Source organism: Lissotriton helveticus, chromosome 6 (assembly GCF_964261635.1).
Source record: "Lissotriton helveticus chromosome 6, aLisHel1.1, whole genome shotgun sequence".
Lineage (NCBI taxonomy): Eukaryota > Metazoa > Chordata > Amphibia > Caudata > Salamandridae > Lissotriton > Lissotriton helveticus.
This window is the reverse complement of record NC_136067.1, coordinates 1,952,260,169-1,952,275,560: the sequence shown is the minus strand read 5'-3', so window position 1 is coordinate 1,952,275,560 and position 15,392 is coordinate 1,952,260,169. Positions and strand designations below refer to the sequence as shown.

At 53.4% G+C, this 15,392-nt stretch overlaps 1 protein-coding gene across 2 annotated transcripts in view; it reads left to right on the top strand.

The window, feature by feature from the left end:
* SCARA3 (scavenger receptor class A member 3) overlaps positions 1–15,392 on the top strand; it is a 269,913-nt gene that overhangs the window by 220,942 nt on the left and 33,579 nt on the right. For both annotated transcript variants that reach the window (XM_078649960.1, XM_078649959.1), the window contains exon 5: positions 10,457–11,500. In XM_078649960.1, coding sequence (XP_078506086.1) covers positions 10,457–11,500 — 1,044 coding nt within the window. The remainder of the gene's footprint in view (positions 1–10,456; positions 11,501–15,392) is intronic.

Below are 15,392 nucleotides of genomic sequence, written 5' to 3'. Positions count from 1 at the left end.
AAAAAAAAAAAAGTAAATACCCCCAGTGAATGGGGTACCCGAGGCGTGTGAAGGCTCTGGGAGGTGGCCACGTCACCCCATCTCTTTTAAATAAGGCACAGTCCTGAGGGTGTTATGTTATATTGATTTTTACACCCAAGAGGGTATCCAGGCGATTGGACAGGTGTGTAGGTGTGTGTTCTCCAAGGTGCTTATATGAAAAGCCAGGTCCTCAGCTTCTTGCTGAACCCAAAAAGTGAGGAGGAGGCGGCTCTGGTGTGTTGAGGGAGGTCGTTCCATGTCTTGGGTAGGATGTAGGAGATTGAACAACCTCCAGTTTTGCTTTTGCGGAGGGGGCAAATGTGTGTGAATGAGAGTAAGCAGAGCATTGGTGTCTGGTGGGTTGGTGAAAGTGCATGCTTCTGTTCAGGTATTGTGGTCCTCTGGTGTGTAGGGCTTTGTATGTGTGCATGAGAAGTTTAAATTGGCTGTGTGTTGGACAGGCCTCGTGGCTGGGCCGTCCCCCCTCCGCACAACGGGGCCCGGACCCCGGCTCTCCCTGAATCCCCAGCAAGAGCCACCCCGGCAACCCCCCGAGGCAACACACAACCCGTCCACAACGGGACGCCAGCTCCTGAACCCTCCCGTACCGGCTGACCCTGGTCCCCGTCAGCACCATGGCCCCGGCCCAGCCGCCATCTTTGGACACTACAGCACGAGGCCGCATGGCCTCGACTCGACCCCAACCCTGGGCCTGGCCCGGCCCCGACATCGAGGCACCAACCTCCACACAGGAGGTAAAGAGACCACTTGGCAGGTCAATGAAAGAAGAAGGCGTCAACGGCTCTCCTCCGCCGGGTGTCGATCACCCCCGGCCTCCCTGGGCGCTGGCTCCAACCCCCTGTGGGGTGTCGGGACCCCCTCATTCCGGACCTCCCGACCTCAAGGCGCGAGGGTCCGGACATCAAAGGGATCCAGACCTATAACTGGGGAAGCCCCAGACCAGGAGGGCAGTTGTATCCTGGGGTCGAGAGACACCGAGAAGAACTCATCCTTGACGGACTGCTGGCGCTGCCGGAGCCCTGCCCTGTGAACCCTTCGTCTTGGCCTGCTGGCGCTGCCGCGGCCCACCCTCGTGAAACCATCATCTTGGCCTGCTGGCGCTGCCGCGGCTCTCTGCAACGTGAACTACAACCTTGGCCTGCTGGCGCTGCCGCGGCCCTCTGCCCATTGAACCATCGCCTTAGCCTGCTGGCGCTGCCGCGGCCCTCTGTACTTGAACCATCGCCTTAGCCTGCTGCCGCGGCCCTCTGTACTTGAACCATCGCCTTAGCCTGCTGGCGCTGCCGCGGCCCTCTGCACTTGAACCATCGCCTTGGCCTGCTGGCGCTGCCGCGGCCCGACCTTGCAGACTCCTAAGCTCGAGGATTGTGAGCTTCTCTCTTACCACCCCCTGTACCGACCCGGTACCAAGACTGTCCCGCTACCCCCTTTCCCTACAGAGACTAGAATTGAGAGGACCCTCGAGTCCTGAATCTCCTGTACCGCTGATAACCTTGCCGCAAGAACCCTATATAAAGAGTGTTGATCTCATCCTTGTGTGGTGTCTATCTGTGGGGAGGGAAGTGACTTGTCTGTACAATCACCGGAGACGGCCCTCATCGGAGGCCTCTCCCCCAGTATTCGGCCGACCCTCGGGGTCCCCGTCTAACATTGGTGGCCAGCGGCGCGATCCGAACCTACGCATAATCGTACAGAGGGTCACTCGCCCCACGACACACAACCACCATGACAACAAAAGAGAGCGGAGCAACAGAAAAATTCCAGATGGAAAAGCTGGAAGAATACAACCACAGAGAACTGAAACAATTTTGCATGGAATTAGGCATTTCAACCACAGGACTGAGCACGAAAGAGGACTTCAAACGAGCCCTGGAATCTTGGGCGGAGACGGGTACGACCGTACCCCAAACACAAAGCCACGAGACACCCGGAACAAGCCCCACGCCGGCGGAAGAAAGAAGACCGGGTCTCTCCCCAGAAGAGGTCCGGGAACGGGAAAAAAGCAGGCTCCATGAATTAGAACTGGCACGACTTCGCTTAGATGGAGAGCTCAAATTGGCGGAACAAAAAATAACGTTGGAACACTTACGACTCCGAGAGGAGCGAGAAGAGAAACAAAGGCAGAGAGAGCTAGAAGAGAAGAAGCTAACCTACGAACATGAGCGCAACCTCAAAGAACTAGAGATTCGGAAGCAGAACAAGGAACTCGGGGTCCCCGAGCGCACGAACACTCCTGCCCCTACAGACTCCAAGGTCCACATACCCAAAGATGTCGTCAGAGAGTACTACAAGAACGATGACATCCAACAATGGTTCAAAGCGTACGAAGTAGCCATGACCTCCCACCGGATTCCCCGAAGCGACTGGGGAGCCGGGTTATGGGGGAGGTTTGTCAACGAAGGGCGAGACGCCCTGCTGCAACTCCCGGACCATCTGATGACATCCTACGACCACATGAAGGCCGCCCTCCTCACTCGATACGGACTCACACCCGAGATGTACCGCCAGCGGTTCCGCGACTGCAAACGGATCCCGGGTACAACTTGGGTGGAGTACGTGAACTTCTTTAGCCGGGCCTTCGAGGGGTGGATCAAGGGCAGCAATGTGACCACCTACGAACAGCTCTTTGAGCTTGTTGTGTGGGAGCACCTTTCTAACAACTGCTTCATCGAACTCAGACAGCACCTCCTGGACAGTAAACTAACGGAACCTCGGCAGCTCACCGCCGAAGCTGACCGATGGGGAAGCACCCGAGTTGGCCGAAACGGACCCAGCGAAGCGCACAGAACTGCCCAAGGGCCCCATCGCCCCCGTGGAGGAGGAGGCCAGGGCCGGGGTAGGGACACCGGCCCGGTGACTCCCGCCAGCAACACCCCGCCCCCGGCCGGCAGGGGAAACCCCCCGATGAGACCCGGCTTCCGAGCCAATATCACTTGCCACCGATGCCAGCGACCCGGCCACTACGCAAATGATCCCAATTGCCCAAAGAACCCGAACCCTTTACCCCGCCAGGTCGCTGCTGCAGCCCTGGGGGAAGAGCAGCACCCAGAAGACCAAGAAGAGTACGAAAACGACCAGCCTGAGTGGGAACCGGCCGCCATGTCCCTGGTTTGCTTAGGGGAACGAGACCTGATCCCTCGGGCCCCCCTTCCCGCCAACACGCAGAAGTACAGCCAGTGGGTCAACATTAATGGCCGCCGGGCGGAAGCCCTCCGCGACACCGGGGCCAGTGTGACCGCGGTCCGCTGTCATCTGGTGGCCCCGGACCAGATCTTGCCGAACATTCTTTGCCCTGTCCGGTCGGCCGACAACTCAGAAAGTCTATGTCAAATGGCCTACGTCCCCTTCGAATGGGGAGGAGTATCAGGGATGCTGAAAGTAACTGTCCGCGATGATGCCCCCGTGGATTGCCTCCTGGGGAACGATCTCGAAAGTTCTCCCTGGGCAGCAGTCGAACGGAGAGAGCACCTGGGGATGCTGGGCCTCCCCGAATGGGTCTGTGCTACGACCCGGTCCATGACCGCCCGTGCCGTCCCCAGTCCAGAAGAACCCGAGTGGCCGGAGCCTCCTCCCGCGATTGTCCCGGAGGAGGCCACCCCAGAAGCAAGTCTCCCGGCCCAAACCGAAGAAGGACCCGGTCAGCTCCCGGACCTCCCCGACCTGGCCCAGTGGCGTCAAGAGGGGGGCCCCACCCAGGAACAATTCCAACAAGAACAAAGAACCTGTCCCTCCCTCGAGGGACTCCGGCAGCAAGCCCTTGCCCAGAGCGCAGGGGACACCTCGGGGGCCCACTGGATCTACTGGGACAATGACCTGCTCTACAGTGAGCAAAGGATTGCAGAACTGGGGGCCAGTCGGGTGCTGGTGGTGCCCCTCCGCTTCAGAGATTTCCTCTTGAACTTAGCCCACGATATACCCCTTGCCGGACACCTGGGACAGGACAAAACGTACGACCGCCTGGTGACCCACTTTTACTGGCCCCGAATGCGAAAAGATGTCACCAACCACTGCAGGGCCTGCCCCACCTGCCAGGCCAGCGGAAAAAGTGGCAGAAAAACCAAAGCACCCTTGCAACCTTTTCCCGTCATCACCACCCCGTTCGAACGGGTGGGAATAGACATTGTGGGGCCCCTGGACCCCCGAACCGCCCAAGGACACCGGTTCATCCTGGTCCTGGTGGACCACGCCACCCGCTATCCCGAGGCTATCCCTCTTCGAACCGTGACGGCGCCTGTGGTAGGCCGAGCCCTGATGGGGATCTTCTCCCGGGTGGGCTTTCCCCGGGAGGTCGTCAGCGACAGGGGCACGAACTTCATCTCGAAATACATGAAGTCTCTCTGGCAACAGTGCGGGGTCACCTACAAATTCACGACCCCCTATCACCCACAAGGAAATGGATTGGTTGAGCGGTTTAACCGCACTCTCAAAGGGATGATCATGGGCCTAGAAGAGCCCCTCCGTCGCCAGTGGGACGTGCTACTCCCGTGCCTCCTGTTCGCCTACCGAGAGGTCCCTCAAAAATCCCTAGGCTTCAGCCCATTTGAACTCCTGTACGGGCACCCCGTCCGGGGTCCCCTCAGCCTAGTCAAAGAAGGTTGGGAGAGGCCACCCCAGAAAACTCCCCCGGATGTGTACAAATACCTCTTGGCCCTTCGCAACCAGACCCGGTGATTCAGGGAGATCGCCAAAGCCAACCTTGAAGCCAGTCAGGAAGACATGAAGAAATGGTATGACCAGCACGCCTCCTCCCTCGAGTTCGAGCCGGGACAGCAGGTCTGGGTGATGTCCCCGGTTGAACCCTGTGCTCTACAGGACAAATGGTCCGGGCCCTTCAAGGTGATCGAACGCAAGGGGCCCGTCACCTACTTAATCGACATGGAAACTTCCCGGAACCCCCTACGGGTCCTCCACGCCAACAGACTCAAGCCCCATTTTGTACGTTCAGAACTCAGTCTCCTGATGGCTACCGATAATGGGACGGAAGAAGACTCCGAGCCCCTTCCGGACCTGCTGAGGACCCTCGAGCAGGATGGCTCCGTGGAAGGGGTCAGACTCTCCGAGGCCTTGGCCCCGGAGCAACGTCAAGACTGTCAAGCTCTCCTGACACGATTCGCATCCTTGTTCTCTCTCACCCCTGGGGTCACCCCCTGGTGCCTTCACGATGTGGACACCGGGGACAGCCCCCCTATTTGCCACAGGGCGTACCGCGTACCAGATCGGGTGCGCGCCTGCATCCAGACCGAGGTGTCCAAGATGCTAACACTGGCAGTGATCGAACCCTCGGACAGCCCCTGGGCCAGCCCCGTCGTCCTGGTCCCCAAGGCCGCCGCCCCGGGCGTTGCCCCTGAGCTCCGGTTCTGTGTGGACTACCGGGGACTGAATGCCGTTACCAGGACCGATGCTCACCCTATCCCCCGGGCAGATGAGCTAATTGACCGTATGGGGGCCGCCCGCTACCTGAGCATCTTCGATTTAACAGCGGGCTACTGGCAAATCGGCCTCACCCCCAGGGCCCAAGAACGATCCGCCTTCTCTACCCCGGACGGTCACTACCACTTCAGGGTGATGCCATTCGGCATGAAAAACGCTCCGGCAACATTTCAGCGACTCGTGAACCAGGTACTGGCGGGCCTCGAAGGATTCAGCGCCGCCTACCTGGACGACATCGCTGTGTACAGTCACCACTGGACCGACCACCTCCGCCACCTGCGGGAAGTTCTACACGCCCTCCAGCAGGCCGGGCTCACCCTCAAGGCCAGCAAATGTCAGGTGGGCCAAGGGTCCGTGACCTACCTAGGACACCAGGTGGAAAGCGGTCTGGTGGTCCCCCTCCAGCTCAAGATCGCTGCCATCCAGGCCTGGCAACCCCCTACGACCCAAACCGAGGTCCGGGCCTTCCTGGGGCTCACCGGGTACTACCGGCGGTTTGTGAAGGACTATGGCAGCATCGTGGGGCCCCTCACGGAGCTCACATCCAAGAAGAGCCCCAAAACGATCAACTGGACTCCGGACTGCCAATCGGCCTTCGAGAAGCTGAAGGCCGCCATGTGCACTGCCCCCGTGCTCCAGGCTCCCGACTACGGCCGGGAATTCATCGTGCAGACGGACGCCTCCGATCATGGCGTGGGGGCCGTCCTCTCCCAACTCAACACCGAGGGAGTCGATCAGCCAGTGGCATTCATCAGCCGACGCCTGCTGGCCCGGGAACAGCGCTGGAGCACCATCGAGAGGGAGGCCTTCGCCGTACTATGGGCCCTCAAGAAGCTCCGGCCCTACCTCTTCGGCACCCCCTTTCGGGTGCAGACAGACCACCGACCCCTGCAATGGCTGATGCAGATGCGGGGGGAGAACCCGAAACTGCGCTGGTCCATCTCCTTACAAGGGATGGACTTCACTGTGGAGCATCGTCCAGGCCAGGACCACGCCAACGCAGACGGCCTGTCACGCTTTTTCCGCCTCGGCGAGGAGAGTCCCCAAGAGGATGGCTGACTCTCCCTGCCTTCAGCTGGGGGGGGACGCATGTTGGACAGGCCTCGTGGCTGGGCCGTCCCCCCTCCGCACAACGGGGCCCGGACCCCGGCTCTCCCTGAATCCCCAGCAAGAGCCACCCCGGCAACCCCCCGAGGCAACCCACAACCCGTCCACAACGGGACGCCAGCTCCTGAACCCTCCCGTACCGGCTGACCCTGGTCCCCGTCAGCACCATGGCCCCGGCCCAGCCGCCATCTTTGGACACTACAGCACGAGGCCGCATGGCCTCGACTCGACCCCAACCCTGGGCCTGGCCCGGCCCCGACATCGAGGCACCAACCTCCACACAGGAGGTAAAGAGACCACTTGGCAGGTCAATGAAAGAAGAAGGCGTCAACGGCTCTCCTCCGCCGGGTGTCGATCACCCCCGGCCTCCCTGGGCGCTGGCTCCAACCCCCTGCGGGGTGTCGGGACCCCCTCATTCCGGACCTCCCGACCTCAAGGCGCGAGGGTCCGGACATCAAAGGGATCCAGACCTATAACTGGGGAAGCCCCAGACCAGGAGGGCAGTTGTATCCTGGGGTCAAGAGACACCGACAAGAACTCATCCTTGACGGACTGCTGGCGCTGCCGCAGCCCTGCCCTGTGAACCCTTCGTCTTGGCCTGCTGGCGCTGCCGCGGCCCACCCTCGTGAAACCATCATCATGGCCTGCTGGCGCTGCCGCGGCTCTCTGCAACGTGAACTACCACCTTGGCCTGCTGGCGCTGCCGCGGCCCTCTGTACTTGAACCATCGCCTTAGCCTGCTGGCGCTGCCACGGCCCTCTGTACTTGAACCATCGCCTTAGCCTGCTGGCGCTGCCGCGGCCCTCTGCACTTGAACCATCGCCTTGGCCTGCTGGCGCTGCCGCGGCCCGACCTTGCAGACTCCTAAGCTCGAGGATTGTGAGCTTCTCTCTTACCACCCCCTGTACCGACCCGGTACCAAGACTGTCCCGCTACCCCCTTTCCCTACAGAGACTAGAATTGAGAGGACCCTCGAGTCCTGAATCTCCTGTACCGCTGATAACCTTGCCGCAAGAACCCTATATAAAGAGTGTTGATCTCATCCTTGTGTGGTGTCTATCTGTGGGGAGGGAAGTGACTTGTCTGTACGATCACCGGAGACGGCCCTCATCGGAGGCCTCTCCCCCAGTATTCGGCCGACCCTCGGGGTCCCCGTCTAACACTGTGCTTGTGAATGGGGAGCCAGTGACGCTTCTTGAGATGTAGTGTGATGTGGGTGCGGCATGGACGGTCGAATATGAGTCTTGCAATGGTATTCTGGATGTTGGGAGTCTGTGTAGGAGTTGTTTGGCGATTCCGACATAATAGAGTGTTGCTGTGGTCCAGCCTGCTGTTGATGAGTGCTTGCGTGATGGTCCATCTGGTGTTCTGAGGCAATCATTTGAGGATCTTTCATAGCATTCATAGAATGTAGAAGCAGGAAGTTCACACTTCATTGACTTGAGCCATGATGTTGAGCTTGTAGTCTAGGATGATCCCTAGATTTCTTGCATAGTCTGTGAGTGAGGGTGATGGTATTAGCTCTGAAGTCCACCAGGTGGAGTCTCATAGGGAGGTCTAGTTGCCGAAGACCACTAGTTCTGTCTTGTCGGAGTTGAACTGCAGGCAGTTGGTACACATCCAGTCTGCTACCATGGTCATGCAGTTGGGGAAGTTGGCACTGGTAGTAATGGTCTTGTATGTCAGGGGAAGGATGATCTGGGTGTCATTTGCGTAGGAGATGGGTAGGGTTGAGGGACGATCCCTGTGGTGGTACTCCTAACAATCTCTTGACCTCTAATGTGAAGGGGGCAGCTGACTCTTTGTTTCTTTCCCATGAGGAAGGAACAGATTCATTTAAGACTAGATGGAGTCTTTTGATGAGGGTCTTACGGTAGATAGTGTCAAAGGTTGCGGAGAGGTTGAGCAGTATGAGGGCTGCTGTTTCTCCTGAGTCCAGGGTGATTCAAATATCGTTGCTGGCGACAGTGATTGCCGTGTTTTAAAAAAAAATCCTGATTGAGTCTTGTCTACGAGATGGTGAAGTTGCTTGTTGATGGCCTTCTCAATCACTTTGACTGGATAGGGGAGCAGGGAGATGGGTCGTAAGCTGCTCAGTTGATTCAGGTTGGCTGTGGGCTTCTTGAGGGTGGCGTTGATTTCTGAAAGATTTCATTCATACGTAGAAGTGGCGAACGTGATGGAGGTGTTGATGATGTGGGTCAGGGTGGTGCTGATTGGGGACATTCCCAAGTTGTAGATGTAGTGGGGTCATGGGTCTTTGGGGCCCCTTAGTGGATGGTCCACATAATTGCTGCTGTGTTGTTTCTAGTGAGGGTTGTCCATTCGGTCAGGTGCCCATCTTGGTTGGTGGTGCGTAGGTTAGCAATTACTTCTCTGGCGTTGGGTTGCTGTGCAAAGTTGCTGTAGATGTTTGCAATTTTGCTGTGTAAGAAGTTGGATAGGTTGTCGCATAGATGTTTGGAGGCAACTATGTTGTTGACAGTGACTCAGGATAATCTCCTTGCAGCAGTTAGAGCTTCCTTCGATGTGGTCCTCTAGTGCTTTTTTCTCAACAAGCTATTATGTGAATGCGCAGCATGGATCATGCATACTAACGTGGATTAACCAACGAGATGAAATGGTGTAGGTAGTGCCACAGCCGGTAGCTTTCAACAACTACAGCTTGGAATTGGGGCCACTGGCAATGGCTCCAATGTGAATCCTACCATAATGCTTGCTAAGACAATAAATGCCCTATGCTTTGCCCAGGGTTCTCCACATTACTGTGACACAGTTTGTCAGCCACTGCATCTCTGTCAAAAAATCTCTTGCATGGTCCCAGAAATGCCTATGTGCATATTACAGAGGCACTTTGATTTGCCACATCAACAACTAAAGCAGTCAAATATGCTCTTCTATTTACGACAATACACTTGCTTAGCCAAGCATGAGGTGGGTGGATATATGTGCAGGGATACGATGTCACCAACAATAACAACTCCTGGCCAGTATCCTTGCACATAAATCCATCTATTATGATTTTTTTCCCCAGAATGCGGAATAACATGCTGTCGCAGTATTACCAAATCCAAATCTAGATGTAGTGTGCCTATTTTGATTTAGCATATAGTGGTAAATTGGAGTGAGGGTAAGGCAGTGAGGGTTCAAAGAAAAGCAAAGGCAGTGTTTTGGCAGTATGGAACATTCAGTTCTACTCTGTGGCATGGGTGCATGTCGGGTGGGTGACAGGAGTAAAGGCATGGCTACATTTGCAACCCAAACATAACGAAAAATGACTTTTACTAATTTGCTATTTCCTAAAAGGAAATTGCAATTTTGTGATTTCCTAAATTGCGATTGCAAATCTGTAGACATCGCTATTAGAGGAATACACTGTTTCATATATATAATTTTGCAATTCCCTAATAGCGATTTTTGCAGGTTTCCTGTTTGGAAATCGCAAAGCCAAACTTTCGTACATATGGCCCTAGGTTATTGGAATGAATTACTGGTTATCATTGTTAGTTTTGTTTTTTGATCATCACTTTTAAGTGACTAGCATGTATCACAGAGGTGAAGGTTTCTTTAAACATAATTTTCATGTATTCCTGATATTGAAACTAGGAAATAATTTCAAAATGTGCATGCTTCTTTTAACTTTATTTCATTTCATGATGTTTTGTGCAGAGTGTGCTTTAACACTTGTGAATGTATTTCATTTATAGAACTAAACATCAAATCTCCCAGTGGGAGCTGCAGAAAGTAAAAGCGCCCATTGGACAGGTCAAGGGTCACAAGATCCATGCCAGGCGTCAATGTATGATTTTAGCAAAGCAAAGATGCATGGACTATTTAAAAAGTGAAAGTAACAGCTTCTTGTTTGTTGATATTTTAGATCCTACATCTGTTGGTAATTGCTCCTTCTGCCACGATGCCACTCACTTAGGAAAAGAAATCAGCAAACTACAGGGAGAACTGGAAGAAATCCAAAAAATGCTTCTCGATCAGGAGATGCTGCTCGATAAAACGGTGCAAGATCAGGATCTGCTCACAGCCACTGCCAGCAAAATCAACAGTCAGATGGACAGTGACTCCTTCTCCCTTAAGCAGGTCAACCAAACTCTAGGCCTTGTCTTGGAGAATGTGAAAGACTGGCAGGCGGCCACCACCAATCTGGACACGACATTGAAAGCGGTGGTGCAAGAGAGGTATGACGTACGCGCCGCTGTGCAGCATTTCAACTTTACTGTGGGCCAGACATCGGACTGGATCCAGGTCATCCAGAGGAAGACAAACGAAGAGACCCTGATCCTGCAAAAGATTGTGACTGACTGGCAGAACTACACTAGGGTTTTTGGTGGCCTGCGGGCCACCTCAACCAAAACCAGCGAGACAGTCAAGAACATCCAGAGCAGTGTGAGCACCACCATGCAGAGGATCAGCCAGAACGCGGAGGTCATGCACGACCTGGTGTTGCAGGTGATGGGCCTTCAGCTGCAGCTGGATAACATCTCCTCCTCCTTGGATGACCAGGACGAGTCCATGCAGGACCTGCAGTACCACACAAAGTACACACAAAACCGGACGGCTGAGAGGTTTGAAAGTTTGGAGGGCCGCATGATCTCCCACGAAATTGAAATCGGCACCATTTTTACCAACATCAATGCCACCGACAACCACGTGCACAGCATGCTGAAATACCTGGACGAGGTACGGCTGTCCTGCACCCTTGGGTTCAACACTCACACTGAGGAGCTGTACTATATAAACAAGTCCATGAGCCTCATGCAGAGTTCTACTGATCTTCTGAGGGAGAGGTTTAGTCTAATGAATGCACGGCTGGACTTTGACATACGGAACTTGTCAATGATCACGGAGGAGATGAAGTTAGTGGACATACATCATGCACGGATCCTCCAGAATGTCACAATTGTACAAGGTAAACTCCAATCTTTATAAACTTTTCACAATTTTAGAAACTGTATTTATTAATAGTGGTCATTGACTGATTTGTTTTAGTGATTATAGTTTTGCAAGATCCTGTACCAGGTGTCTGTTCAATTCTGCATTTGGACTGTTGCAATGTGCTTCCTGTAGACCTTAAGATGTGTCTACAGGGTTCACCTTCTGTTTGTCGGCTGTGTGTTCTCTGCAGACACATGTAATGTTAAATGAGAGTACTGGCACTTCTTTAGTTCTGTGTACTGATGCAGCCACTCTCGATTAGGCGTTGATTGTGAGTCTGGTGTTTGTACGGCTCTTTTATGAACATCGATCATGATCCTGGCTTCAGAGAAAATAGAGTTTGGAGCTTGAAGAATCTGCAGGAAACATGTCACAAGCATTAATAAATGGCTTTATTCACACACAGGCTTTAATTTTTTTATTCAGTGGACACATCAAAGTAAAATATAAGCATAAGCTTTGAACATACATTGAAAACAATAGACTCATTTTAGAAAACAAGCATTGGCAATGCCAATTTATCTGGCTTCAAAGAAATGTTGTATGGTAATGTGAAGCAGTACAAGTAAATCACAAGGGAATGGATATGTATTTGTGTGGAAGCAAAGAACTGTAGAATAATATTGTTGAAGGTTAAAAGGTCAGTTAGCAGCTTCACTAGCAAGACAGACCTAAAACTCCATGTAGGTTAATGACTTTCCTCCTCTAATCTGTGCTGCTGCTAGAGAAAAACACAATAATATATCTAATTTTTTAAGACCCCTCAAGAGCTTTAACTTGTGATATGTGTGCCCCTGAAAGTGCAAGCTCAGGCAGCTGGATAAATAAACAAAATGATCACAATTGTATGAAGGGCAAGCACCTTTTGGTGGTAGCACACAATGCCCACCCAATCAAAGCATGTAGTCCTGCCTCCCAACTTGTGGGTGGAGCCAAAGCCTCTCACCTGCTGAATCTCACATAATTATCTGACAACAGCTGTGCTGTCAAGCTCAACCATAATTAACAGGGACTAAATACAGAGTCCTTCTTTGCTCTCTAGCACTGCAGTCTATCACAGGGCATTTTCATAGTTTCTAGGCCCTTCAGTGCTGAATTCACATCTGCTCGGAAGCAGCACGGATGGGACTAAGAAGAAAGAAAAAGTAACCTCAATCTCCTTAAGACTGCAAACCATACAGAAGTCAGTGGCTAGACTCATCCTAGACCTCCCCAAGCAGACCCACATTACCCCTCAGCTCCTCTGGCTTTCCATTCAGAATAGATCCACACCTTCAAAGCCCTACACAACCAAGGACCAGCATACATCAACCACCGCATGAAGTTCCACCAACCCTCCAGACACCTGCGCTCCACCTTCTTCTTCCTCACTCACACCCTCGCATCAGACGCAGCAAGAGTGGAGGATGCTCCTTCTCCTACCTCGCCACAAAGTATTGGAACAACCTACCACTTCACCTCTGGATCTCATCCTCTCGGCTGGAACTCAGGAAAGGACTCAAGACATGGCTATTCAACTGAGCCCTCCCCAGCAGCAGTGTTCTCAGAGCCTGGATACCCTCACTGGTGAATAGCTGCGCTTTAGAAATCCTGATTGATTGAATGCCAGAGGTAGCGAATATGACATCACCCACCTTTTCATCCCCAGGGGCAGTGTGGGGTGCACTCCTAATCTCCTGCTTAGACCCTTAATTGTCTCCTGTTTGCTTTTGGGGTTTTAAGAGGAGAGCAAGGAGCCGAAATTCCAGAGAGGAAATAGCCCTGTCTCATTTCTGTTCCGGGTGCTGCCTTACTGGCCCCTGAGATGAGGGCGGTCGAGGACAGTGTTAGAGATTCCCAGGTCGAACTGGCCCACCAGGTGTTTTGGTGGTCAGGCTGGGTGGAGGCCGGTTTCACTGCCTCTGGTGCCCGGTTTTGTTGCTGAGGACCAGCTAACCATGTTCTTACTTGCAGCGCTTCTAAATAAACAATGAAAAAACAAACTTCCGGCTGCTGGGCATCATGGTGTGTCACTAGGACTGGCCTCTGGGCATCATGGTGTGTGAGTAGGACTGGCTGCTTGGCGTTGTGCTCTGTCACTAGGATTGGCTGCTTGGCATCATCCTGTATCAGTAGGACTGGCTGCTTGGCAGCCGCTGCCCGTGGAGGGAGTTCCGTGGGGCAGTCGGGCGGGGGAGGGGCAAGGTGGGGGGTGATAAACACCGGAATATGGATGATTGCAGGTAAGTAAACAATTAAATTAATAATACGAATTTCGGTCTGTGTCCTGCATCGCAAAATGCGATGCAGGGCGCGCTACGAAATTCGTTTTATTAATTTAATTGTTTACTTACTTCCAATCATCCATATACCGGTGTTTATCACCCCCCACCTTGCCCCTCCCCCGCCCGACTGCCCCACGGAACTCCCTCCACGGGCAGCGCTGCTGCTTGGCATTGTGTTCTGTCACTAGGACTGGCTGCTTGGCATTGTGCTCTGTCACTAGGACTGGCTGCCGGGCATCGTGTGTCATTAGGACTGGCTACTGGCCTTCATGCTGTGTCGCTGAGATTGGCTGCTGTTGATCGTGCTGCGTCAGTAGGACTGGATCTTTGGCATTGTGCTGTCAATAAGACTGGCTGCTTGATATCATGCTGTGTCAGTAGGACTGGCCACTGGGCAGTGTGCAGTGCTGTTTAGGACTGGATGTTCCACCTCTGGCCTCTATTTGCTGTGCCTGCTTTTCGTTGTTGGCAGCAAGAGCTGGAGCAACTCTCCTTTCACAAGCAGCAGCCTGCCAATTGTGAGATTCTCAGAGATATAGCCCCGAGCTGAAGAATTTCCACTTCCACAGGGCTCTCCCACAGGCCACAGCCACAATCTGGGAGATGGCAACGCATGCCTTTACTGCTGATTCAGCAGACCACCCATCAGACTTGGAAACACTGCATGACGGTCCTAACTGGAAATTTGCACAATGTGATATCATGGGGCTCATTTGGTTCGTCTGTGTACTTAACACTTTCCTGCCAGTGGTTGAAAGTGTTTGCATCCTTTGTCATAGCTCCTATATTTTTATGGTATGACTTGACAGTGCAGCTGTCCCCAGATAATTATGCTTCTTTTTAGAAAGAGGCTAAAGACTTGGCTGTTCAATCAATAATTTTGTCCACTGATTTTGCTTGTGGTCCGCAGCGCCGAGATGCCCCAGGGCATTTGTGCACTTTACAAATTTCAAAAATAAATAAATAAATGTGAGAATCACCAAGAGAGGGGCTTTGGCTCCACTCACATTTTTGGATTTTGGCTCCGCCCACATATTGAGAGCGATTTGATTAGGTAGAAGTTATGTGCTTGCTCTGAAAAACAGTTCCACAGGTCCTCCAATTTCCCAGCTTGCAAACGCTGCTTCTGTTGTCCTACTGCCAGTGGCGGGGCAGAGGGGTTGGGGGTGGAGAGAAAGGGAGTAAAGAAAAAAAAAAAAACTTACCTCCTCACCGCAGGAACGACATCGCTGCTTAGCGCCTCGCGCTCACTTTGCTGAATAGCGATTTTAAATTAACCTGTTTTCTATTTGCTTTTCATTTTCTGTTGTTAGCCCTGTTTTTTAAAATTGCCCTCTTACCTGCACCTTAATCGGAATCCACCGCTGCTTGAGCGGGTCCGGTTCCCGGGGTGGGCTCACTTAGTAGCCGCCATCTTGGAGTGGGGTAGTTGTTTGGGCGCCATCTTTAGCGAGCGCTCTAGTGTGCAGAAGCCTATGTGGGACGCCTACTTAAGGCGAGCTGCTTCAGGGTTCGCCCTGACAAGGAACGACATCGCTGCTTAGCGCCTCGCGCTCACTTTGCTGAATAGCGATTTTAAATTAACCTGTTTTCTATTTGCTT